The sequence below is a fragment of the Anguilla anguilla genome, chromosome 4 (genome assembly GCF_013347855.1).
Source record: "Anguilla anguilla isolate fAngAng1 chromosome 4, fAngAng1.pri, whole genome shotgun sequence".
Classification (NCBI taxonomy): domain Eukaryota; kingdom Metazoa; phylum Chordata; class Actinopteri; order Anguilliformes; family Anguillidae; genus Anguilla; species Anguilla anguilla.
In genome coordinates, this window is record NC_049204.1 from 40,298,220 (window position 1) to 40,324,968 (window position 26,749).

The window sequence follows — 26,749 nt, forward strand, 5'->3', positions numbered from 1 at the left end:
AGAACATTCGTTTTGTAGTACTCAAAATACTTATTTGGTGACTTTTCCAGTTTGTTTGAAAGAAAGCCAACTAAGGGTGTTAATTTGTGTTTTGGTATTTTGCTTGCTCAGTTATTGCCCCACACAAGGGTTCCACTGGACACCGTGGCCACAAAGGGAAAAAAAAAGAAGAAAAAAAACATGTTTTCACTGCATGTTTAACCTGTTTGAAAATACAGGTTAATGAACAATAATGCATAATTTAATCACTTAATTTTTTTTCTGGATTCTTGGTTGGATGAGACCAGATTTACTGTAAAGTAAAGGGCTTTACTGTCCTTTATAGATGTATTTTCTTTCCTTAACAAGATGAACAAGCATGGAACCGTTCAGACCCACAGCACAACTCACTTCCGCAGACACATTTTACCTGGCACCACCTGCGCATGCATCTGACTAAACTGTGAGTCTGTGAGTGAGTGACCACAATTTGCCATGCATAGCCCACAGCGGCAGTACTGCCTGCGTGCCATGGGGAAAAAGAGAGAATAAGTGCAGACAGTAACATAACATTGCAGTGTCACATAGAAAACATTATCCCACAAGAGTCAATATGGAAATCAGGGGTGCACAGCAAGCGTCAATCCATTTCAGAATTTCTTGCCAACTTCTGCTTTTAATTATTGAATTAGCTCAATCATACCTTAATCTGACTTCTGTAGAAGCACCAGCTGCAGCTGCAGACTGCAAGTGAACCTTGAAGATTTTACTGTGCTCAAGTACGGGAATGAACCAGCCTAGTTCATAGAGCTGTCGGAAACCTAAGGTAATTGGTAGAAACAAAAACCAGCATGCATACCAACCCTCCAAGGGCTGGAGTTGTGCATCCCTGCTGTAAACTCGGAAACAAAGTCTTTCTCAGTAAGCTTTGTGTGTCATCAAGTTGTCCCTCATATCTTACCTTGTGTCCTTTTTTGGAGGTGAGCTGGGAAATGCACAGGCTTAAATGGTGATGAGGCAGTAATGGGTTCCCCTGCTTTTGCCGTTTGTGTTCCAGTCTCTTGATTAATTAAGGTGAATTCTGTCATTTTGTGCTGAAACTGATTTTAATACAGAGGTTTCACTTGTTACCATTTATTTTGTGTTAGAACTCTTAATTTTCCACAAATAATAATAATAATAATAATAATAATACATTTATTTTATATAGAGCTTTTCATGAACTCAAAGACGCTTGGTTTAAATTCACTGGCCTGGAATTCACACTTTTGGTATTTAGCTGTAGGTCCATCAATTAATCAGTGCAAAGCATATCTTCTTTCAAAAGTGGGTGCATATTTTTTTTAGTCCGGCACGATGACAGCTGATTCAGCTAACCACAATCTTTAATCAAGACCTTAGAGTCTAGAAAAGTAGAATCAGGTGTCTTAGAGCTCAGTTAAAACAATAACCTGCACCCTAATGCCCCTTTTCTGATAAGAGTGGACACCTCTGCTGTATGTCAGAGACATCAAACTCCAGTCCTGGATGACCACCGTGTCTGCAGGTATTTGTTGTTTCCTTTCAATCAGCAGCCAATGATTGCATTGAGAATTAGGAGTGTGGACTCTTTAGCCAATAAATGACTTAATCACTTGTGCTGAAACACAGCTGGCAAACACTGCGACCATCCAGTACTGGAGAATAACACACCTCCTTTGTGTTGTTTTGTCTTAATATTGATTGCATGCACTTTTGAAAGCCAAAATTTACCACCAGAACGTAACCTGCGATTTAGACAGGCTTGACACACAGAGAATGATCTTGATATTTCTCTGAGTTCCTTTATCGTCATTTATATTTTACTTTAGATGAGTCATCTATTTAAAAATAAATGTAAAAAATCTGTGCTTAAACTTGCAAATGAAGATGGTAAAATCATGCCCTCTGGTGGCACTGCTCCACAATAGCACCAATCCATTGAAGAGACATATTACATTTTACATGAACATATTCTTGCTGGTCTTTCTGTTCAGATCTGTTTTGCTTCATATTCATTTGCCTATTTGTTTCAATGACTATTATGTTCTGGGATTGAAGACAATAGTTTCTTCCAAAACAAAAAAGCATATGGTGTGTTGAATGTCATTCATGGAGGAGAACCATGAGCCCTGAATTCTGCACTCCTAGTCAGTTCTAGTGATACCAGGCTGAAAGGAACCACAAAAACAGCATCATGCATTTTATAGAGTGGCAGCTGATGCACATGGGTTTATTTAGTTATATATATATAGTGATCTCTGTAATGTCTGGGACCAAGACATATTAAAAATTTATTTTTATTAATATTTCTCTTGATTTGGCTCTGTACTCTACACATGTGGTCAAAGTGCAGATTCTCAGCATTTATTAAAAGGTATGTTTATCCATTTTGTTTTCACCATGTACAAATTACAGCACTTTCTGTACATAGCCTTCCGTTACGTTACAAATGGCTTCACAGGTTCTTCTGATTAGACAGATATGATCAATCTTGTCTAGGCTTTTGATTGTATTTTGCAAGTCTATTATTGTTTGTCAATATGAGGATGAGAGTTGTGCCAATGAAAGTCAATGAAGCCATTATGAGGATGAGATATGAGAAAAGACAGCTCAAACCTTAGGCTTAGCTAAATCAACTATTTGGAACATAATTAAGAAGAGTGAGAGCACTGGTGAGCTCAGTAATTGCAAAGGGGCTGGTAGGTGGAGGAAGACCCCTACAGCTGATGACCGAAGAATTCTCACCATAATGAAAAGCCCCCAAATACTTGTCCAACAGATCAGTAACACTCTTCAGTAGGCAGGCATGGATGTGTCAGGGACAACTTCACAAACAGAACTACAGAGGCTGCACTGCAAGATGCAAACCACAAAAAACAGGATGGCCAGGTTACAGTTTGCTACGAAGTTCCTAAAAAAGTCCGCAGAGTTCTAGAAAAAGGTCTTGTGGACAGATGACCAACATTCACTTGTAACTTGTGATGGCAAGAGCAAAGTGTGGAGGCCAAAAGGAACTGCCCAAGATCCAAAGCACCCCTAATCTCTGAAACTGATTTGGCTTGGACATGTATCACTGCCGCAGGTACTGCCTCACTTGTCTTCATTGAAGATGTAACTGCTGATGTCAGCAGCAGAATAAATTCTGAAGTATACAGAAGCATCCTATCTGCTCAACCAAAGTTCATCCAAATGCCTCCAAACTCATTGGATGGAACTTCATCCTACAACAAGACAATGGTCCCAAACATACTGCTAAAGCAACAAAGGAGTTTTTAAAAGCAAAAAAACAAGACAATTCTTGACTGGCCAAGTCATTCACCTGGTCTGAATTCAATTGAACATGTTTTTCATATGCTGAAGAGGAAAATGTAAGGAAACTAGGCCCATGAGCAGGAGCTGAAGATGGCTCAGATAAGATACTTGGTGATGTCTATGGGTGACAGATTTCAAGCAGTCATTACATGCAAAGAATGAGCAACAAAGTACTAAACATTATTACTTTCATTTTAATAACATTAATATCTCCCAAATCTAAAATTGTGGAATACAAAAAAGAGTTCACTGAATGTATTTGTCTGTAGTTGAGTCTGTAGTTGAGTTCTGTTTCATGTCTGGTTGACACTTCTATTTGTAGTATTTTGTTTCTGTAGCTGACAATTTTAGTTCATTGTAGTTGTAGTTTTATGGTCTGTTTCCATTGTCTGTACTTCAGTCTGTGTTTAAACTCTACATTTAACTGCTGGTACTAATTACCACTATATTAAGAGTTTTTTACTTCATCTAGAAAGGAGGTCAGGGAAAGGAAAGGTGCTCAAAAGCCAAAAGAAATTTTAAAAAGTCAAATGTGGTGGGGTGGGCGTGGTTTGAGCGTCGGCTGCAGAGAGAGAGAGAGAGAGAGAGAGAGAGTGAGAGGAGCAGCTCTCGGATCCTTCGTCACAACTGTCAGGTGGAGGTAATCAGCGCCGATAATTATCAATTGGTTAATTGCGCTGGTTGCCTCTGATTGTTTTCAACAGTGAGCCTGGGGTTTTTAAAAGCGGAGAGTTCGGGAGCGAACGCCGGAGAGACGACGGAACTGCACCGAATAACCGAACAAAACAAAAGATCTGTGTTACGTTGTAGCCAAGCGAAGCCGTTGGCTTAATAAAAGAGCACGCAGTGCTAAAAACCAAAACGTTGTCTCAAGTGAGTCTGTTGGAGGGCAGGAGGGGTGGCACTCACTTGCCACAACAACTTTTCATTTGAACAAGTGAATGTACATCCGTTTTTATCACATTGGTTCAAGAGTGATTGATCGCCTGTGTAAGTGCTAAAAAGCACTGAATGAACTTAAGTTGTGTACACTGAATGTACCTGCTGTCAGACCTTATGCTTCTTCCTAGCCCTGTTCGATGGAGCAGAATTACTGAATAACAGCTTTGAGTAAAACCCGGAACCCTCCCAAATCATGGACTGAAGTAAAAAGAGCTGTTTCAGGTTTTACTTTGCACAGTTATCCGGCAAACGCAGTAATCCTGCTTTGTGAAATACCCATGAAATACCCAGGTGCTGTTCCTTTTTATGTTTATGCTCTCTTTTCTTTTCAAGAATCGCCAAAATATGTGTATCACCATGCCCAAGAATCCTTGAGACAGGCAGGCAAGCCCTGTCAATACTGCCATGTTTTTGTAGGCCAAAGTGAGAATGTTTCTTCTGTTCTTTGAAGGTGCCTGAGAGACATATTAGTGTCAGTCTGAGGCACTGAAAGTTATCAAATCAGCCAGGTGTTTGGAGGCAAAATAATGCAATTCTCCATTATATTAATAGAGAGATGGGTACAGACACTATGTTTATTGCATACTTATACACTCTTATTTTAAACAAAAATGAAAACAGACGGCTTGATTTTTCATCTCTCAACAAAGGAACAAATTATTTTATGGGATGAGAAGTACTCTTTCAACTCTCGTAAATCCACCTCTGGGGTGATAAAGGAGTACATATTGAATGCAAATTGTGTTTAAGGATCTGCAAATAGTTGAAGTCAGGGATCGGTGTGTTTTTTCTTGTGTCAGCATATTGCGCTATAAGCTCACAGCACCATGTGGAGGAAAAAGGGATGAGAGGGAAGATCCGTTAAAAAGAGAAGTACATCATTTCCTTTTTCTACACTTCTGGCTTGAAAAGGGGAAATTATTTCAGTCTGAGACCATAATATTGAATTACCTGGAAATAGGGGAGTGAATGTCTGCCCCCAGATTTATAGGCACTGTAATGATGTGATGCTGTCCCACCAGGCTGGGGAGGGTGGTGTGATATGGTGCATTTCTACATCTGTTAAAACTGAAATATGAACAGATGTTCTCAAGTTGTTTTCAAGTCTATACCGTTTTATCAAACTAGCCAGGGCAGTCAGCCTTCTTAAATACTCAATTTCAGTGTAGAGACTTGCTCCTCGGTGTGGGATCCAATCCTGACGATGCTCACGGCGACTAGCTTGCCAACAGACCTAGCCAACGGCATGCAGTTGGTTTCAGAGTCTCCCAGTGAGGGCTCATGCAGGGACTATACAGTTCATGCATGCTGGAGCTTACTTTCCCAAATTTATTGAGGATATTGCAGTGATGGGACAGGCCTAAAACAACAATTTCGCATTTGCATTTTCGAATGGAAAAAATAGCAAAAAATAAACAACATTTAAATACAATCTAAAAGGATTGAATATTGCTAATATTCACATTAACAAATGGCAAAAAACAATAAATAATTATCCTTTGTTGAGGGATGGGCAAAGCTCATCGCCCATCTCTACAGTGTCTATTTCTGTCAGGCCAGCTCAAAGTTTTGTTGCATATTTCACAAGATAACATGAAAGAAAAATTTTGTCGAAAAGCAGTTAAGTGTGAGAGTGAAATCAAAGGGGTTACTTTCAGCAATGTGATGTTACATTTATCAGTCACCATCAGACCTGAAAACCTGGGTTTAATGTATTCATAAAACATTAAATATAAGTTTTCCACTGTCCGTATCCTGACCCTATCCATTCGCACTAAGGTCACCAGTTGTGTGAACCGCAGGGAGTTAAACATGTACAATTTATTTATTTCAATTGTTATTCTACAGTCAAGTGACTAATTACACAATTACTAAGTTATGTGAAGTTGTTAACTTATATGTTAAGTTTATAAAAACAATAAGTTGACCTAATATGGGGACAGTGAAATGAATGAAAGATTAGACGTAGACGTATGTGGCTGGGGCTGCTCTTTCGCATTAAATCGAAGAACCAAGCAAAAAAATTGCCAGTATATCTGTGGTCACAGGCGAATGAACTGATAGGACCGACAGTCATGTTTTAATTACCTCACACAATTAAGTGGCCATTATAGAATATTATAGAAGCAATTAGGAGACCTAATATGGGGACAGACGGAAAGAGGTGAACAAGGATGGAACATCAAATGCGCACAGTATGAAAAGCAGGTCTTTGAATAGCAGCTGGATGTTATTCAAGGTTTAAGAGATCCATTCAGAAGTGCAAATATTCCACTAGATAATTTCAACAAGCTTGTACAAAAACAGCAGGGCAATCCATCAGCTAGACAGCTTCAACAGACTTATGAGCCTCAGAACGACGCTTCGCATAGCACCAATACAACTGACAGCATATCTGTGGTCATGGACAAATTAACAAATGGGACAGGCAATTATGTCATACATTTTTTATTTGTTCTTAAGTAAAATCCATCACAACTAATTTGAAGGTTTTCCTTGCTGGTAAACTACTTTACTGCAATGACTTTCTCCCCAGTTGCAAGTGGCACTGAGAAATGTTTAGAGGAATTTTGTTTGCTTATAGGATGTTCAGAGAAAGATTGACTTCAAAAATGTATTTTTAAAACTGCATTTGTGTCTGACAATGTGAGTTGTGTTAAAAGCACATAAAGGCATATTCATGAGTTTGTTTCCAAATCCAATGTTTTTATACTACAATACTGACATTTTTAAATATTGTCCAAGTCAGAAAACTGTGCATATTAGCAGTGTGACTACATAAAAGCCCTCTTCTCTGTCAATACAACTTCCCCAAAACCATATACTAGAATAGACAGCTGGTATTCTGCTGCAGAGCACCATTCAAAGCATGTCAGTTCTTCCCCCAAATTTCCAAAATTTGAGATCAATATCACACCAAAAGTAGTGTGCTGACAGAACTCAAGGCATTGTTGCAGGAAAAAGGTTTGGAGACAGCTCTTCTTCAACAGAAAATGGCAGGGTCTGGTTGATATGGTTCCTTGGCTTGAAAGTCTTGATGTTTCTATCTGCAAAACCTGTAACAAAATTTAATAGTTCACAAATAAATATCACACACCAGTTTAGCAGCATAGAGAAAAACAATGAACCACCGATGCATTAAACCATTCAATGAAGTTGCAGATAAACATAGTATAATTCTGATAAAATGTTTTAAAAAGCCAGTTTTCCCTCCACCAGCTCACAAATTTCTTAATGCTGCCAAAACCTTTTCTACCAAACAAGAGTGCAGACTCAACATCTCTCCCACTAGACTCAATTCCAGATTTTGGCTAGAAGAGCAGCAACTACAATTTATTTGAGTAAAATGGCACTGTGGTGTGACTGGGTGTATTTTGGGATACAACTGAAGAACTGTTTCTAAATGTTAGTCTAAAGGCAAGACGATACTTGTTTGTTGAAATCAAATGTGTCAATTCAGAAAGGTGTCTCTCGTCACATGGACATTTTCACCAAGCATCATCAATCAATGACAGAAGAGGCTATTAAACAACTGGCCTGGATAAAATTTAATTAGAGTTTATAACCATGAATTAAAAAGTGGCTTAACTGAAAGTCTATTGACCTTTTGGTAGTGGAGGACTGATATACATGCAAAAAATGATACAAAATAGTGGCCCTAATTTTGAGCTAGATCATTTTATTTATGGGCATTTAGCAATGTTTTAATGTGCAATCCATTTACACAGCAGTTCCCCACATGAGAATCAAACCTGCAACCAATGCATTAGCAGCTCAGTCCAACTACCCCAGTGAAAACAACAGTAACAGGCCACACTCTGTCAAACTTGTCAAGAACCACTTACTGTACCACCTTCAGCTACCACCTGAAGACCCCATCCGTTCAAACTGATCCAACGTTATTTCGAGTCAGATTTTCCAGTCTGGCACTTAGCACTGATTTTTCAACCTGTCATTATGATTCACAATGGAGTTCCTTTGAGTTTTACCTTTTGTGTTGACTAGCTTGTGTGCAATTAATTGCCTTGCAATTGCTTAGTAGGACCATTGTTTACTACAAAACACTAGCATCTATTATCAGAGAAAACAAAATATATACTTTATAATTAGTTTATATTTAATATATCTGACGCAAACTTCTAGATCATGTGCCAGCAATTTCACATGATTTAAACATTTAGTTCACTTGCCAATGTAAATTACTTAGCATGGCAATATGTCAAGATTTAACACACACACAGGAAAGATTACATATTTTATTTCAAAAACAAAAATTTTCAATTTTCATAAATTCACAAAAACAAACAAAACAGACAGTTTATTAAAGAAAAAACAAATGTATCCGTTTTGAGGTTTACGAATAAAAAGACACTTTTGTTTCAATATGAAAAATGTACAATTTACAGGATTAACAAATATGTTGACACTATGAATATAAAAAACCTCGCAGTTGGCAAACAGAATCAAACTCATTGTGGAAGTACCTACACATTAGACCTCTCAGTAGTCCAAATGACCAAGCAGGAAGTAAAATGCAGTCTGGATTTAAGTGCTACCCTTCAAGCAACCTCTGACTACCAGCTACCATGAGCACAATTTCTATGCAATAACCATTTTAACTGAATTAACCAAAATGGTTTAAGGACCCTGTGAATCTGACAGATTTGTTCATCTGGCAGAATCATTAGCTGAATCATTTCTTCTGATTTTGGGTCATTGCCAATATGATGCTGTCTGAGTGTCCCTTTGCGGGGCATTTGCCCTTTTCCCGAAAAAATTTCCCATTCCACTGACTGCTCAGATTTGTCTTGACAACAAGTCATCCCTAACTGTTGCACTATGTTGCCAAAAAACTGAGAAAGAAAATGTGCTCCCCAATTTTTTATGCCGGTATTTAAACGTGGGCCTACAGTTAGCAAATCAGAGGATGAGGGGGAATATTTGAATCTCCCTCCAAAAGGCAACCCCCACCCTGCAAACACACAGACTGACTACAGGGTTACATTCCATGAAAGAGAGGACACAGACCTTCCACAGATGTGAAAACTGCAGTGCATTTTCTGCAGAGGCACAATGAGTTCCCCACAATGTGGCGACGTGATGCCCCTGCGCTTTGGCCAGTGGTGTCAGAACCCAGGACTGGAGGGCTGCAGCATCCGCTGGCATATCTGAGTTTTCTCCAGCATTGGCTGGCTAAAGAATCCCAGAGCCTTGTTTTCAAGACTAAACTGGCTGCTGATTGAAAGGGGACAGCAAAGCAGTCGCTTTGGCCCTCTGGGACTCCCATTGGACACCTCCGGTTTCGGGATGTCTGTGGCCAGCCCGGCCCCGTCCACAGGTTGGTGAGGGCCTGGCAGCGTACCACAGGCATATCGTCTACAATTTGACTGCAGGGCTGTACAGCGCTATACAGATCCAAAAATAACACTCGCACTTGATTTTAAATATCTTTTACTAAAAACTACTAAACTTTTATATGTATTTCATATTGAATATTTTTTTTAAAAACAATTTGTCTTTCAAACCCAACAACCCCCCCGCCCCGCCAGCCAGGTTGGATGATCTGTGTGACTGCATTGGAAAATAAAAAGTGTGTGAAAAGCGTGAAATAAAAAACTCATCTGTGGGCTGTACTCTTTAAAAAAGCTTGAGCTTGAGAACAGGGTGGAAATATAACAAAGTCCCTGTCCTTTTCCCAGGAATCTTTTCCCTGAATCCGAAAACAAACATGCTACCCAGTATCCTCTGGCATTACAGTATTTTTCCCCCAACAAATAAATGAATTCTAGCAAATAATTACTTATCGTCCGTCCCCTTTGATAACTTGAAGCAGTTACCATTTGTCGTGCAACATCCTTAACAGGCAAAAGTTGCTGCAATATTGCAGACGTATCTGAATTTTTTCACCAATCTCTAATTATTTCACCAACTACACAATCAAAGCGCTGGACAAACTGTGAACACCCTACAACAGACAACAGTATTTTTTTTGCATCGAACACATCACACTACAATATGAACACTTTATTTTGGGGGCACGGGCATTTTTATTTTTATCTTGATATTTCTATTTTCCAGTGTAAAAAATTAAATAAAATGATTAGAAATCCATCAAGGATAAAAGGGTACATCCAGACTGTTTGGGGAAGGGCATGGTTTCCCTATTATAAAAAGGTTAAATGAACAAAATGCAATGCCTTGCTGTTCGTCAGTTCGCTAATGAGAGGCATAAGTTTAAAACTTAGTTTTTTTCCCTTCTTTCATGGCTATGACTTCTTAAATCGTTAAAAAAATATTGAGATGAAAGGGGTGTCAGAGAATGCAGTCGCATAACAGGGGGGCCCACACCTCGCTCCCCTCCTCTGGGGGGATGCACTTGTAAAATTGTAAGTTTTTTTATTTGGTGGTGGGGGGAGGAAGGGTGGGGGAGGGGATCCACTGGAGTCCCCATCCCTCTTTTACATTTCAACTGCATCACTGTCAGCTTCTCCCTTTCTTTCCCACATAAAATTTATCTCTTTTTTCAAACGTCCTAAGCAGTTGTCACAGCATGAAGGCCACAATTGCTGCGATCCCCCCCCCCCAAAAAAAAACCCCAATATCAATCAGTCTTTTTTCAAGGAACCTTCAGCATCTTCTTCAGAACATCTGCATTCCAAACCCCTGTATCCAAAAAAGAGAGAAACCCATTACGAACATCGTTTTCAAGTCTCACTGTCCCTGAATTTAATATTCCAAGTTTTATCTGACCAAAGCATAAAGGTGGCGGACTGAATTTCACCCTTTTCCTCTATACCTGTCATTTTCAGCCCCTCACCAACCAACACCTTCAACACCTGAAGTGCAACAGGTCAGGTGTATGTTTTTAAAGTGCATTTTAAACAAGGGGCAACTGCATGCTTTAACAGTGCAGCGTGGCCTCGGGCTGCTTAACAGATTTCCAGCTCTAATCTGGCCCTACTCACCGAGTCATCTTCTATAATGGCTGCAGAATCAAAGAAGTCTGGTCTCAGCTCCGCCCTCTCACGTCTGTTTCTGGACGGTGGCTAGAAAGCAGAGTGACAGTAAATGGGCATCCCTGAAGGATTCTCCGGGGTCCATAAAAAACTATCCTCTTCATTTGCCTTGCAGTAGTTTTAGAATTGGCATTAAAATAGTACTAGAATGATTTTTGCATCACAGATGCCCAAAAACATTCTGGGCGCAATTCATATAACCATATTTAACCCATAACCTTTCATACGCAAAATGTCAATATTTTTACACAATTAAAACATTAGGCTTAACCATCTTTCCCCGTAGGCATTTTGTGGAGGTGAAATATTGTGGGTGTGACAAGATCCCAAGTCTGACCTTTCCATAAAAGTCAGAATGAACCTTGATTCACTACTTTCTTAAAAGTAAGTAAGTTGGTTTACTTTATTATGATGGAAGGGAACATGAGCATAGAGAGAACATTATCTGGGTTGTCATTCTCTCTTCATTTTATTGCAAGCATCCTTTGTATCATTACTGGTCTGCTGACAAGACTGCAATCCTCCATTCCAATTTTATTCATTTTAGCTAGCTTTGCCCTCCTGACACCCCAAAACAGTGTTTTAAAACAATGTTGACACTGCTACCCAGAATACTGCCGTGCTTTGATTGAGAGTTTGCGCGGATATTCACAGTTGGCATATAGAAAATGGTGTTCAGTGAAACCATGCACAACAAGGTCTGTGGATGTTTGTGAGTAACTGCATTATATTTAGAAAGAGACGTTGCTGTTAAGCTTTTCGAGTGCAATGCCACTTTTAAGCACCACAAATGTTGGCACCTTGAGGTCGGTTGTATCAGGGTGAGCTGTAATGGATATCTAGAAAACGTATCAAATCTCAGCGAAACTATCTGGATGAACAGATACCCTGGGTAAGTGGAAATAAAGCTTTATTTTATTTTTCGATGAACTGCCCCTTTAAAATTTAAAGTCATAAAACCATCTCCCTGTGATTATAGTCTGAATATCATACACAGCCAATTTGTTTTAAAGTTGTTTTATAAAAAGTAGAATAGAGTAACTTCATATCTAATCTAATGCTTTCAGTGTAAACATAATTAAGCATTTATTATTTAACTTTTTTAACAGTAATATATAGTAACATAACAGATGTTGTAGGGGATACCATTCAGGAGTTATCTATATATGATATCACTTCATTTAGCTCAAAAAAGCCTGCTACAATTGGAAATGAGTGAACATGGAAAGGCGTTCTTTTTACCCTTCAAAAACACAGAATTGTGAAACGAGTGTCCATTGTGAAACTGGTCACACCCATGACAGTGCAGCTAGTTGGAATGACAGCTGGAGGTTGACATTGAAGAGCTGCTCGCAGTGGGAATGGAAGAGAAGCTCACCAGATCGATGACCATGGTGTCCTCAAACTCCTCATTCATGTCCTCCAGCTGGCCACGGGATGACATCATCACGTCTTCAAATATCGGTTCTGCATCATCCTCCATGAGACCCCGGCTAGAACACAGATCTGCCTTTATACCTCTCACTCTCCTGCTTTTATACTTATTACTCTCCTACTTGTATACCTCCTACCCTCCTGTTTTTATATCTCTCAATCTCCTGCTTTTAAACCTATTACTCTCCTACTTTTATACCTCCTACCCTCCTGTTTTTATACCTCTCACTCTCCTGCTTTTATACCTATTACTTTCCTGCTTTTATACCTCCTACCCTCCTGCTTTTATACCTCTCACTCCCCTGCTTTTAAACCTCTCTCTACTGCTTTTATACCCATTACTCTCCTGACTTTATACCTCCCACTCTCCTGCTTTTATACCTTTCACCCTCCTTCATTTATACCTCACACTCTCCTTCTTTTATACCTCTCACTCTCCTTTTTATACCTCCCACTCTCCTGCTTTTATACCTCCCACTCTCCTGCTTTTATACCTCTCACTCTCCTGCTTTTATACCTCCCACTCTCCTTTTTATACCTCCCACTCTCCTGCTTTTATACCTCACACTCTCCTGCTTTTATACCTCCCACTCTCCTGCTTTTATACCTCCCACTCTCCTTCTTTTATACCTTGCACTCTCCTGCTTTTATACCTCTCACTCTCCTTTTTATACCTCCCACTCTCCTGATTTTATACCTATTACTCTCCTGCCTTTATACCCATTACTCTCCTGACTTTATACCTCCCACTCTCCTGCTTTTATACCTCTCACTCTCCTTTTTATACCTCCCACTCTCCTGCTTTTATACCTCCTACCCTCCTTCATTTATACCTCTCACTCTTCTGCTTTTATACCTCTCACTCTCCTTTTTATACCTCCCACTCTCCTGCTTTTATACCTATTACTTTCCTGCTTTTATACCTCACATCCTCCTGCTTTTGTATCTCTCACTGTCCTGCTTTTATACCTTTTCCTCTCCTATAATTAAACCTCTCACTCTCCTGTATTTATACCTGTTCCTCTCCTATATTTATACCTCTCACTCTCATGTTTTTATACTTCTCACTCGCCTTCTTTTATACCTCTCACTCTCCTGCTTTTATACTTCTCACTCTCCTTCTTTTATACCTCTTACTCTCCTTTTTATGCCTCCTACTCTCCTTCATTTATACCTCGCATTCTCCTGCTTTTATACCTCTCACTCTTCTATATTTATACTTCTGCTTTGATACCCCCCACTGATCCCACTTTAGATCCCTCACTCACATGCACCTCCAGAAATCAAACTCAATTTCCAAACTTTCCCTTTAGCAGTCACAAATATTTCAGCCAGCAGGGCTTGAGGATGCTGGCCCTGAGTTTATAAGTTATGTTATACACTGAAGTTGTGAGGTTCATCTATGGCAAGGGACAGAACTCTGAGCTCTGGCAAATTACTTATGGAAAGCAGATTATTACTAAAATATTTGTTGTTTCAGCCTTTCTTTAAGGAGCCCAAACAGAAATATGCTAGGCCTGTTTTTCAACTTAATTATTGAATACCTGTAGCATAAATGGTAAATGTAGTCTGTGCCATCAACAACAAAGACATGTATAATAATAATTAAGTCCCTCTTGCATTGTAATATCCATTTTCAAACAAAGAATATTAAGTGACAAGGTCAACTGTGAAATGTGAACCTCAGCTTTTATCTGGCTCCGCCTGGAAATACAAACTTCTAACTGGGAAGCCTCAACTACTGCTGGAATGAAGACAGTAAATTCATAGTTTCAAATGAAAACCACATATTGCTCTTGCTATTTATAAGAGTTTAGGTTATCTTCAAATCCAAGAGTCAGTAATGACCCTAGCGCCATGCTGACCTCTGATGTTCCAAATTGCTCTGTGCTCTGATGCTTATTCCAAGAGGTAATAAAACCTTCAAGTGAAAGGCAGCAACAGAACACACATTTGTTTACACAAGTCTTTTAATTGGCAAAGGAATTTACTTTGATGTTTGGGGGGAGCAAGAAACAGGTTATGTTGTAACCTTGTTACGTTGTATGTCTCAAACAAATGATCCGCATCAGATTATATTAACTCTCTTTCTCAAATGGCATATTCTAAAATGTACATATCCAACAACAAGATCTGTGGGCAGATTACACAGTGAGTCTTACCCGCTGTACTTACACAGTTTGTCGGACTCCTGCAGTCCTGGCCTTCATGTAATTCATATTGGCTCTGTCCTTTCTGTTCACCTCCTCCAGTTTCTGCTGTCCCAGCCAGGACATCTGCATCTGTGGACTGAAAGTACCACCCCTGTGTGACCACTGTGAGAAGACCACTAGAACCATGAGAGTGAATGCTCAATCAAAGGAGTGGAGAGCGGGTCACCTGCGAATGTTGCGGTTCCTTACTTGTGCATGTAGTCCGGCTCGGAGCTGGGCTCGGAGTCCTGGTCGGGGAGGTGCTGGGGTGCCTGGCGGGGGTTCTCTCTCAGGACGGTGGAGGTGAGCTGAGGTGTGTGCATTGCGCCCGGTGTGGGGAGAGTGTCGTTCCTCACCAGCCATGAGCCCTCCACATTCTCCTCTGCACCAAAAAGCACCGCAGAGGAAAAAGTTCAGCAGGGGGCTCAGTGGGAACAACATCATTTAGCAGCACTTAATTAGTTTAATAACTCACTGCCTCTCCACCTCAACTGAGATTAATATAGCTCAGCACAGTTCAGGTCTGTGTGTATGAACCACAGCACAGTTTAATACAGTTCAGCACAGCAGAGGTTTGTGTGTGAACCACAGCAAAGTTTAATACAGCTCAACACAGGAGGGATCTGTGTGTGTGAACCACAGTAAAGTTTAATACAGCTCAGCACAGCTAAGGCCTATGTGTAAAGCACAGCACAGTTTAATATAGCTCAGCACAGCTAAGGCCTATGTGTGAAGCACAGCACAGTTTAATATAGCTCAGAATGCTGCCCTAGGTCTGCGTTTTAACCACAGCACAGGTTAATATAGCTCAGCTCAGCAGCCTCATTGCACTTGCACGTCCACCTGTCCTCCTCCAACTGTGAACTACAGAGTGATAAGAAGTGGTGCTTGGCATCGCATGCTTGTCTGCGGCTTGTCTGCCAATCATGTATATTATGAAACTAAACTGAGGAGAGAAACCATGAAAATTATATAAATTAATAAATAATAAATAAAGCTCAGCAGGCTTGGCTCTTTGAGTGTGAATCTCCTCCTCATTGCCTCTTTTTTAAATTTTTTAATTATTTCTTCCCACCACCACTCCCCAGGACATCTTTGTTATTGCTGCAATATTTTTTAGTCACTTCGTCCCCTTTGCCCCCGATCCTTTACCCACCTAAATATTTAATAACTGCATCAGATCTGTAAGACAGATTGGTAGTAATAATAATAATAATAATAATAATAATAACTGCAGCAATAATATTTACAACAGTAATCATGATAATACCAATAACAAGGGAAATAATAAGATCAATTTAACAGATGTGTTCTGACCATCTATCTTCTTCTTGTTCAGGGGCGGCCGGCCCTTCTTGCTGCGGACTGAGCCGGTCTTGCTGCTGCTGCCGCTGATGATGGACATGCGGTCCTCGTCTCCGCCCGTCAGCAGGGAGTTCCTGTAGGCGATGAGCGGCAGCCACACGTCCTCCCTCCGCTCCATCATCTGCTCCGTCATGAACTTCTCCAGGTACGAGTGACTGTGAGCACATCACAGGATATGAGACACACACACATGTACACGCACATGTCCACACACACAAGTACACACACACACGCTCACACATCCACACACACAAGCAAGTACACACACATATTCACACACACAAACACACATGTACACACACATACAGTATACACACACAAGTACACAGGTACACACACAAGCAAGTACACACACATATTTACACACACATACATGGATACACACACAATTGCACAGGTACACACACATTTACACACACACACACACACACACATCTATACAGGCACGCACACTGATCTGCTGGAGGAGACAGGGTGACATGGACATACAGAGCTTCTGCACTTACACCGTCTTCTTGTCCTGCCGCAGGAGTTTGGACGAGAACTCGCAAAGCACTTCCAGAAAAGCCAGATTCGGAGGAGGGAACTCCGGCCCTTTCGGGTTCTGATATTTGAAGGCAAACTCAATTCCGTCCCTTGAGTGAAAGCAGTGGGCAAAAAAACAAAAGAAAAATCACAGTCGGCATTTCCACACTCACCAGTTTAACAGTTCATTCAGTTGCTACCTGACCAGTGAGCAGAAACATTGTCCTGAAGCATTGCGGCAACTTTCCAGTAATGTTAGCCCCCTGCTGGGGGGAGGAGCCAGGTACTCACTTGTGCAGCGTGGCCACAGCCTCTCTGGTCTTGATCTGGTCCAGGCCAAAGGTGAGGGCGAATCGGCGAGCCAGCTCCTTGATCCCGCTCACGTGGGACGAGGTGCGGTCCAGGTTGGGCCCCTGGTCCTGCAGGAGCTCGTTAAAGAGCTGGGGAGAGGGGGGGGGGGTGTCACCATAGTGTCTCCAACCAGGGGATCAGACACTCCAAGCCCACTACCTACTTCATCAACGAAAACATTTTCTGTGACCAATGCCTTATTAAAATATTAGCATAAGATATTTTCACATATGAAATATAGTTTAGTTTTGTTCTTAGACACAACATTAAAATGCTGCTAATGAGTATGGAAGGGCACATGCAGCACTGTCAGGCAGCCCACTCCAAACCCTCTGGGACCCCATGCAGAGTTTGTGAAGCACTGCACAGAATCACCCTGCCCTCACAATCCACTGTCACTTTGCACATTGTAGCACATTAATCAAGGACTCTGCAGGCATTCTGCAGTGAGGGGGCAGCTGCTGTTTCCCAGGGATACTATTCCAGTTCATTCCTGTTTGCATCTCATATATCCAATAAATCGTCAGTAATAGACAATAAACCGGCAATACTTGCCAATAATCGGCGCAAACACACACAAATAAATGCACATAGACAAAAACAAACACTTGCACACATGCCAAATCTATCTTTTGGGGTTTGGCAATTACTGTGTACGGTTTTGTTTGTTATGAACCTGAATGTTCCTGTAAGATCCACGCATTCATACCACAGTTTTAACCCCTGGATTACACAGCACCATACAGCCTACAGCTTTTTGACCTGTATGCGTATTAACTAAAAAAATAAGTTTGCTTTAGGCTAGAAGGTCTACCTGCTGTAAGCTGAGGATCAGGGTCTTGGCGCAAAGGATCTTGTCGATCTGTCTGGTCTTACTCAGTGTCTCCTTGATGATGTCACCATAATCGTTGTAGTACTGAGAGGAACAACAAGAGCAGTGATTGTCAATACAGTTCAGAAGAACCTCACTGCCTGAGTGTGGCAAAATACTACCAGACCTATCACAAACGTGACTTCTTTCTCAAAGCTCTTACCTTCATGTAGTGTTTGAAGATGTCGGCGGCAGCAGGCATATCAACGATGTCGTAGATGATGAGCTTGCTGAAGGCAGCCAGCAGGTTCCTTCTCTTATGCAATGCCTCGATCTTATTCGCCTCGTCCTCTTCGTCACCCTCTAAGGGACAAGCGCAGGATGGTCAGAGCAAGGGGCTTCACAAGCCCCGAAACTGTAGGGCCATCGTTCGTCATGTGCGTTTTCTTCCAGATTAGAACTAACCACCAACTACGGTTGAGGTGAAAAAGTGCTTAAAACTGCTGAGATGTGGAGCTCTACTGTATGTACTGTACATGCTACACATAGAATTTGCAATTGACATATGTGAGTGACTGAAAGCACACAGCTAAGTTGATTTGTCTGTTATGGTGTTCACAAAGACTCGCTCTCATCAGTTATAGAACACTTTTGCGTGAGATGACAGAAAAAACTGTAAACTGGAACTGTCCCTTCTTGAGCAACCTCATCACACTTAGAATTGGTGCTTTAGAACCAAGGTGACCCCTTACCTCTTACCAAACTGTCACTGTACACATGAGATGAAGAACAGCAGCCTTCACCGCATTATAAAAGTTCTGAACACAACCGCTAACGACTTTGCACAACGCAAGTGTTTGCTTGAGGTGTGTGGATGTGTGTGTGTGTGTGTGTGTGCGGGAATGCCAGGCACGAGACAGGTGAGAAGCAGGGGAGAGGTTGGGAGGGGCTCACCCATGCTCTGGTTTTCCTCGTCCTGGTCGATGAAGACGTGGTCAAGGATGAAGGTGAGGAGCTCGTTCTGCAGCGGGCCGTCGGGGTTGAAGACCAGCGGCTGCAGGCCCTCCCGCCCCCCGGTGGTCAGCTGGTGGCTGAAGATCATCAAGAGGTCGCACAGCAGCATGAAGGCCTGGGGTGAGGGGGAGGAGGTTACAGCACAGTGGCACAGGAACGCTTGAATCAACCAGTCTGCTTTTATCTGAGGTGGGACAGAGTGTCTGTAACCATGTCATCTGGGTCTTACTGTATAGGGCCTCGGGGTCAGGGGACGAGGGAGAGACAACTCAATCAATCAATCAATCAATAAATAAATAAATACTTTCATTTGTGAAAGTGTTTTTTTATAATTGTATTACCACAAAAGGATATAGAATGTTTTCCAAATTGAAGCATAACCAAGAAAACCTAAAGCCAGATAAAACTGGAAAAGAAATCTAGAATCCCAAGAAAAATTTACTTCAATCCAAGGTCTTTGCACATTTACGTTGTAAGTTGCTTTGGATAAGAGTACTGTACCCACAAAAGCCAGTGAAATGAAAGATCTTATAACGGACCTTAGTAAAACTTTTAAATAGAATTGATTCATTGTAATCAGGAGTACTTTAGCCTTTTGAAAACAAAACATTGATGCAACTCCATTTGCACACTTTGTAGATTCTTTGTGCAGGATGTATACAGGTACAGAAAAAGTAGAATTTTATAACATGCATAAAGTAGCTACAAGCACATAAAGCAAAATTCAATTTAAGCCATTTCCCAACCTGCATTTGTCACATTCAAAATACAGTATGTTTACAGTCTGGAGACCCATGAGAACCCCTTTCACAAAATGATAATATCTTTGGGGGGTGCTAAAGCAAAAGAACCCTTGCGCCCCTGGGCAACCATTGGCAGGTGATTCTGCACACACCTGCTCTTTGACCGGAGTGTTGACGTTTGAGAGGCATTGTTGGCATACGGCCAGGAACGACTTGACTACCCTCCTCAAAGCGATGAGGTCATCCTGTGCAGACAGAAACGGGAACACCATGGCCACTCCATGCATGTATGGCAATTCCTGTGTGACTGAGAGATGATCACTAAAGAATGAACAATAACTGAGCAGTGCACGAGGCCATCAGGAAGCTTTACATGATGAGCAATTCCACTGCAGCTCCTTATTTGTCTTCAATCAAGAGAGCGCCTACAGTATCAAGTCTCTTGATTCAATACAATTTCCAACAAGATTTACTAAACACATTTATAACTGTGTGAAGCGCCAGTATCAAACTCACGTACACTTATTTTCAAGTGTCAGCAGGCCTTTTATAAAATGTCACTTTTTTCAATGGTAGTGAGAAAAGTAGTTTTTAGATACTTCACTTTTGCATATGTGTGTTCTTTTGAGTTTTGCTTCACTTGTGCAAGTTCACTAGGACTCACAAGCATGCACACACACAAGCACACACACATGCACGGATGGAACTTGTATCGACCAACCTTGGATGGCGAGCCTTCTGTGATCCTGACTAGCTGCCACAGGATGGAGTAGTGCGAGCATTGCAGAGCCTGAACGGCAATCTGAACATACACAGAGAGAATAGTCTGACTGAACACAAATATGACCACATTTGACCATACAGAGAGAGGAGTCCCACTGAACACAATACAACCACATCTGATCATATAGAGACAGAAGTCTCACTGATTACAATATGACCACACATGACCATATAGACAGAGGAGTCTCACTGAACACAATATGACCACATCTGTCCTTATAGAGAGAGGAGTCTCACTGAACAAAAATATGACCACACATGACCATACAGAGAGAGGAGTCTCACTGAACACAATGTGACAACATCTGATCACATAGAGAGAGGATTCTCACTGAACAAAAATATGACAATATCTGATCATATAGAGAGAGGAGTCTCACTGAACAAAAATATGACCACCCATGACCATATAGAGAGAGGAGTCTCACTGAACACAATATGACCACATCTGACCATATAGAGAGAGGAGTCTCACTGAACAAAAATATGACCACATGACCATACAGAGAGAGGAGTCTCACTGAACACAATATGACCACATCTGACCATATAGAGAGAGGAGTCTCACTGACACAAATATGACTACACAGAGGATTCCACATAACTATAATGCCTCACTGAATATGAAATTCATTTTTTAGTTATTTTGAAAGAACGGGTAGTGATTTTGAAGTGTGTCTATTTATACAAAGCTTCAGCCCATACCTGCTCTGGCATGGAGCCCTGTTCTATCCCGATCTTCAACAGCCGGTAGCAGTTCCCAAATAAGTCCCACCTTGTCAAGTCATGTGTGCTAAAACACACAAAGAGCATTTTGCTACACATACAGGAAAATTTACAAATAAAAATGTATTTTTATGGTCTGAAAATTATCATACAAACCCGAACACCCAGAGCACAATGCGTGTAATTCTTGCCATGGAAGAGCTTCTCAATCACATGTTGATGTAATCAAGAATAATCCTACTACTGTGTCATGTCAAAGCTACATGTACATCAGCATTCATGCTCTGTGATACTTCTCATTAGCACTTTGATTTTAAATTTATTAATCTACAGAGGTATGGGTACTTGTCTTCTGTCAACCAAGCAACTTTGCTTGTCAATAAATCGCCATTTCCACAATTCCCTTGATGTCTGTGAGATGTTGAAGTGCATGATGGGAATTTTGACAATGTGAAACTGGAAGAGCAGTACTGATGAGCAAGCTAGATTTTTAAGAAGGCTCAATTTACAATGTACCAAAAACAATCAAACGAGTGAAGTTTTTTAAAGCAGTTCAGACAATCCTGACAAAAAATTTTCACCAAGACAATATTAATGATGGTTCAAAAAAAAGAAAAGTTTTGTCCTATTTTGTTAATGTTCATTACAGAGAAATCCCCAAAGAACTGCATACAAATTTTCTAATAATTAATTTTCCTCAATATGTGCAGAATCTTTTCCACATTACTATTTAATTATCTGCAAAAATTCAATTCAGGAGCAATTGGGGTTTGAGAAAACAATGTGGCTGTTTTTCAGTATTTAAAATAGAGTGTGAAGAAATTATCAGCAGATGAAGTTGGCCACACTAGTAAAAATAAAACCAAATTTTAACAATTTAGAAAATTTCCATTAGAATGTGTTTTAAAATCAGTCACTCATGGGCGTGTTCAAAACCAGGTTTTTCAGAGATACACAGACTAAAGTACAGATATGACAAATGTTAAAGAGCTAAATTGCCTTGATTTGTTCTTAAATGCCATTTTAATATTCTTCAAGTACTTATGTTTGTTATCCATTTTTAGAGTTCTTACTCCTGTTCCTCAGTTCATCATGGGCATTCAGGTCATATTATTATATTGTGTTTTTTTTTTAGTTTTCCTGTCTTTCATGTTTAAGTTCTTCCCATTTTTATTTTAACATGGATCTTATGTTTCTTAGTTTTTCTTGTGATCTTAAATTTCTTGAACTGTATTTTATATTTAAATCTTGTCTGTTTTTATATTTGTTATTATTCCTGTTGTTCTTATGTTCCTACTTTCCTGTGCTTTTCACATTTCTTATGTTCTTAATTGTCTTATAAAAATAAGATTAAGTTCTTAATTGTCTTTTTTGTGCCTATTTTCTCCCATTTTCTCCCCAATTTAGTTGTTATACCAATTCCCTGTGTGAATCACGGTCCTGGTCGATGCGCTATCCTCTGTTGGTCTGGGGAGGGTGTAGACTACCACATGCCTCCTCCGATACATGTGGAGTCGCCAGCCGCTTCTTTTCACCTGATAGCGAGGAGTTTCACTGGGAGAACGTAACGCGTGCGGAGGTTCATGCTACCTCCCCCAGATCCCCTCCCTGCTGAACAGGCACCCCGACCAACCAGTAGGAGTCGCTAATGCAACAACCAGGACTCATACCCTCACCGGCTTCCCACCCGCAAACACTGCCAATTGTGTTCGTAGGAACGTCTGACCAAGCCGGAAGTACCACTGCTGGGGACTGAACCCGGGTCTCTGCGGTGGTCGGCGAGTGCTTATACCTCTACACTACCCAGACGGCCCTAATTGTGTCATATTTCTAATGGGTTGTGAGTTTCGTAGGTTAGGTAAGTTGCGAGGCACAGCTGATGTCACATTTAAGTGGCTGCAGTGGAGGTGCTGCTGCACACACTTGTGGAAGGCTGTGAGCCTCTTGAGGGAGGAGAGCACATTGTAGATGTCGTCGTCGTCCGCCTCTTCCCCCTGCAGAGGAATAAAAATCGGTCATCTCCAGAAAAGGAACAGGCCTAGTCTCTCTTCAAAAAGATACGTCAAGTCCCCTGTGCAGAAAAAAACATAACTTTCCACTCCATAAATGCAACATCCAGCCTTTATATTTTTTTTTTGTCAGCCAACATAAAAACAAACTTTATCCTCATGCCTAAAAAACTTTGAAATTATGGAGATGCAAGACCACTGTTTCAAACCATTACATTACATTCCTTTGGCAAACGCTTTTATCCAAAGCGACGTACAATACATGCATACTGAAGGTCATCGGAACAACAACCGAACACAGGTCCGATAAGATACAATTCTCATTAAGTATCAGTTATCCATAGCCATGAACATCAAGTCTAGTTCACACAGTAAGCATAGGCAAAGCCAGTAAAGTTATGGCAAGTCAAACTAGAAGTGAGGCATGATTACGAAAGATATGATAGAGCTAAAACATCAAGATGATATGCACCATTTGCATTTGCTTTTAGCCCACGGCTACTCTGTGGGTGCTTTACCCATAGTACCCTGATAGCCTTCACCCCTCCCCCTGTCCCTGCAGCAGCATGGCTCGCACCTCCTGCAGCAGGTCCTGCAAGGACAGTGCAAAGCGGTCGGCCAGCTCATCGATGAGCTGGCTGCGGGCAATGTCCACACGGTTCATGATGGTGTACTCCTCGCTGCACAGGATGCTGTAGGTGCGGCTGCAGGCCTCCAGCACCTCCGAGTCAGTGTGCTTCTCCACCACAAACTTGATCTGCTTCAGCAGGGCATCCAGGTGCTGCGGGAGGAACAACCAGATCAGAATCGTTGGCTGACAATGATGTCATAAGGGATGGGAACAATAGCATTTGAGTGGGACCCTGCACTGTTGGAATAAACATTTAAGGATTTGAAGTGTTGTATATGCGATCATAAGTGCCATTACTATAAAGTGATAAGAATAAGAGAAGCCAACCTGGCCAGCCCCCTTTTCTCTGTACTTGTTCAGATCAAGTTCCACTCCAACTTGACAGCTTGAAAGGTCTAAAAACTCATATTTAGCCTTTTGTCCCCTTTATTTCATCAATAATGAGATAAAAATAATTGTGCCTGTTGGGTTACTACCAAGACACCCACCCAAATATGGGAGCTGATGTATGTGCACTCATCCTCCACAAGCCAGTGACTATTTCTCATAGACCAGACTAAGGAGTACTACAGGAGTGAGCATCAAACCACAGATGACGTCGTGGCCTTCTCTGAAAAGATATAATGTGTGACCCCTTCTCACCTCCTCCCCAACTGGCCTCCCCACCTATTAGTCCCCCCATCACTACCCTCTTCACCTCTCTCTAAATCCAAAACTTACAGCTCCTAACATCCCATACCCTACTACTTGTTCCCTTGACCATATTCTGTCCCCCCTACATCCATCCATCTCTCAGGACATCATTCCATTTATCTTATCTCTTATCAACAGCCTTCTATCAACCAGCATGGTTCCCACTACTCTTGAGATGGCTTTTGTCATACCACTCTGCAGGAAACTCTTTCTGAACCCAGAATTACCAAATCATCTCATTCCTGTCAGTTCTGTCCAAAACTTCTGACTGCATAGTCTGCAACCAACAGTCTCTCCATTTCCAATATAACAATCTCCTATAGAAGTCAGACCACTCCACTGAGGCTGAGATTCTTACACTCAAAGGCTCTTCAATTGGCAAGGGCAAAGTCATTCAGCTTCATCCTCATGCTTCTTGGCTTGACCGGTGCCTTTAACCCCTTTAGCTCCCAGATTAATTTGTGGCTGTGACGAGCATCTCAGGCTCTGCTCGCATGTGGTTTGAGGCATATCAATCCTAGCAACTGGCCCAGAAAGGATCGTGCCATTCTCCTCAAGGCTCAGTGAAGTGGTCCCCTCCTCTTCTCTTTTTACTGAAAATTATTTGGTTCAATTGTTGCTGCTCAGGATACATCATATCATTGCTATAACAGTCAGATTTCCTCCCTCTGCTACCCAAGTTCATGTACCTATCTGTTGATGTCTGCCTGACATTGCTACCAACCTGGACAAGACAGAATTCTTGTTCCTCCTGACAAAGTGTTCCCTGCAGGTTTATGAATCACTGTTGATGGGCCTGCAGTGTTTTCCTTCTGCTCAGATAAGAACCTATGTGACAATAACAACATCAGGAGAATTGGCCACTTCCTCTTCCAAAAAGCTACACAATTAATCGTAATGTAATGTATGGACTACTGCAACGTCTTGGTGACCAGCTTACTGGCTTGTGCCAACAGGCCATTATAACTAGTCCAGAATGCTAATCAAAATTGCCTCATCCAATGTCATTTCAACACCTATCACTGGCTTTCGATGGCTTCCTCCATTCATGACAAACCACTGCCCCTTCCTATCACCTGTATCAGACATTAGACAATTAAACCGTACACTCAAACTAGATCTCTCCGTCCCACCTTCTCTCACCAGCTGGTCTCATCTCTTTGAGCACCTGACAGTCGCTGCTTGTGGCCCCATGCTGAATATTTTTGACAAATATCTATAACCCACCTTTAGACTACACATCAGTGTTTCTCCTTAAGAATAACTAACCACTTTTTAAAAATTATTTCACAGGTCTTGAGTCATGCACTGTGACCGTGGTACTTATTTCACTGTAAATTTGCCCGAGTGGTCTCAAGCTCGAGTGGTGTTTGCTTACAATGTTGAATGCACGTTTATAGTTGCATTGGCTAAAAGCACCTGTCAAATGACTGAACTGTAACTGTATAGTGTACTGTTCACAGAACAGGCATATCTCTCATTGAAGACTGAGGGCACCCGGCACGTTGTTGAGCTATAGCAGTGGTAACCCAAGGCTTCCTGTCCGAACTAAACCCATTTTTCCTCTTTTGAGTAAAGCCAACTGTATCCCGATGCCATGGATGCTCAAACCTCTTATTACAGGGCCCAACTTTTACCAAATGAGTCACTTTAAAGCATCTGAATGTGGGGGACGGGGGCAACCTTTTTAGTCACAGACCATAAATTTTTACTTGAATGCAACAAAGAAATTTTACTGAGGGAAAAGATGGTAGAATTGAATTGCTGAACTAAATGAATTTGATTAAGTTCATTTCCCTGATAAAGAAGGAAAATGTAAATAATGCATAAAATGTAAAAGTAAATACTGCACTTGAAAAATAAAATCAATTCAACTAGCTTCATGCCATATGTAATGAATGTAAAAACTACAGGACGAGAGCTTGTTCCTCGTATACAGCAATAACTGATGTGTGAAGTGTTTCCCCAGGGGCTCACCTTCTCCATCCTAGCAGCACTGTACACATCCAGGTCGAAGAACTGTGGGATCTGAAGCAGGTTTGCCACTTTTTCCGAGTCTGCTTGATACTGGAACAATCACCGAAAACAAAACATCAGGCCACTGCTCTCAACCACAATTTCACAGACAGACGTTTTATGGTAAATGGTAAATGGACTGCATTTATATAGCGCTTTTATCCAAAGCGCTTTACAATTCATGCC

General features: G+C 41.2%; 1 protein-coding gene across 1 annotated transcript in view; it reads right to left on the reverse strand.

Moving 5' to 3' along the window:
• Positions 1 to 9,147: 9,147 nt before the first annotated feature.
• LOC118224982 (cohesin subunit SA-1-like) overlaps positions 9,148 to 26,749 on the reverse strand; it is a 66,288-nt gene continuing 48,686 nt past the window's right edge. Inside the window, exons 18-34 of the mRNA XM_035412879.1 lie at positions 26,525 to 26,614; positions 23,801 to 24,004; positions 23,138 to 23,208; positions 21,194 to 21,281; positions 20,427 to 20,507; positions 19,858 to 19,950; positions 18,903 to 19,077; positions 18,172 to 18,311; positions 17,952 to 18,053; positions 17,078 to 17,226; positions 16,768 to 16,896; positions 16,214 to 16,416; positions 15,107 to 15,278; positions 14,880 to 14,993; positions 12,649 to 12,763; positions 11,220 to 11,300; positions 9,148 to 10,917 (exon numbers count right to left, since the gene is read on the reverse strand). Of these exons, the coding sequence (XP_035268770.1) occupies positions 10,894 to 10,917; positions 11,220 to 11,300; positions 12,649 to 12,763; positions 14,880 to 14,993; positions 15,107 to 15,278; positions 16,214 to 16,416; positions 16,768 to 16,896; positions 17,078 to 17,226; positions 17,952 to 18,053; positions 18,172 to 18,311; positions 18,903 to 19,077; positions 19,858 to 19,950; positions 20,427 to 20,507; positions 21,194 to 21,281; positions 23,138 to 23,208; positions 23,801 to 24,004; positions 26,525 to 26,614 (2,031 nt within the window). The 3' untranslated portion in view covers positions 9,148 to 10,893. The remainder of the gene's footprint in view (positions 10,918 to 11,219; positions 11,301 to 12,648; positions 12,764 to 14,879; positions 14,994 to 15,106; positions 15,279 to 16,213; positions 16,417 to 16,767; positions 16,897 to 17,077; positions 17,227 to 17,951; positions 18,054 to 18,171; positions 18,312 to 18,902; positions 19,078 to 19,857; positions 19,951 to 20,426; positions 20,508 to 21,193; positions 21,282 to 23,137; positions 23,209 to 23,800; positions 24,005 to 26,524; positions 26,615 to 26,749) is intronic.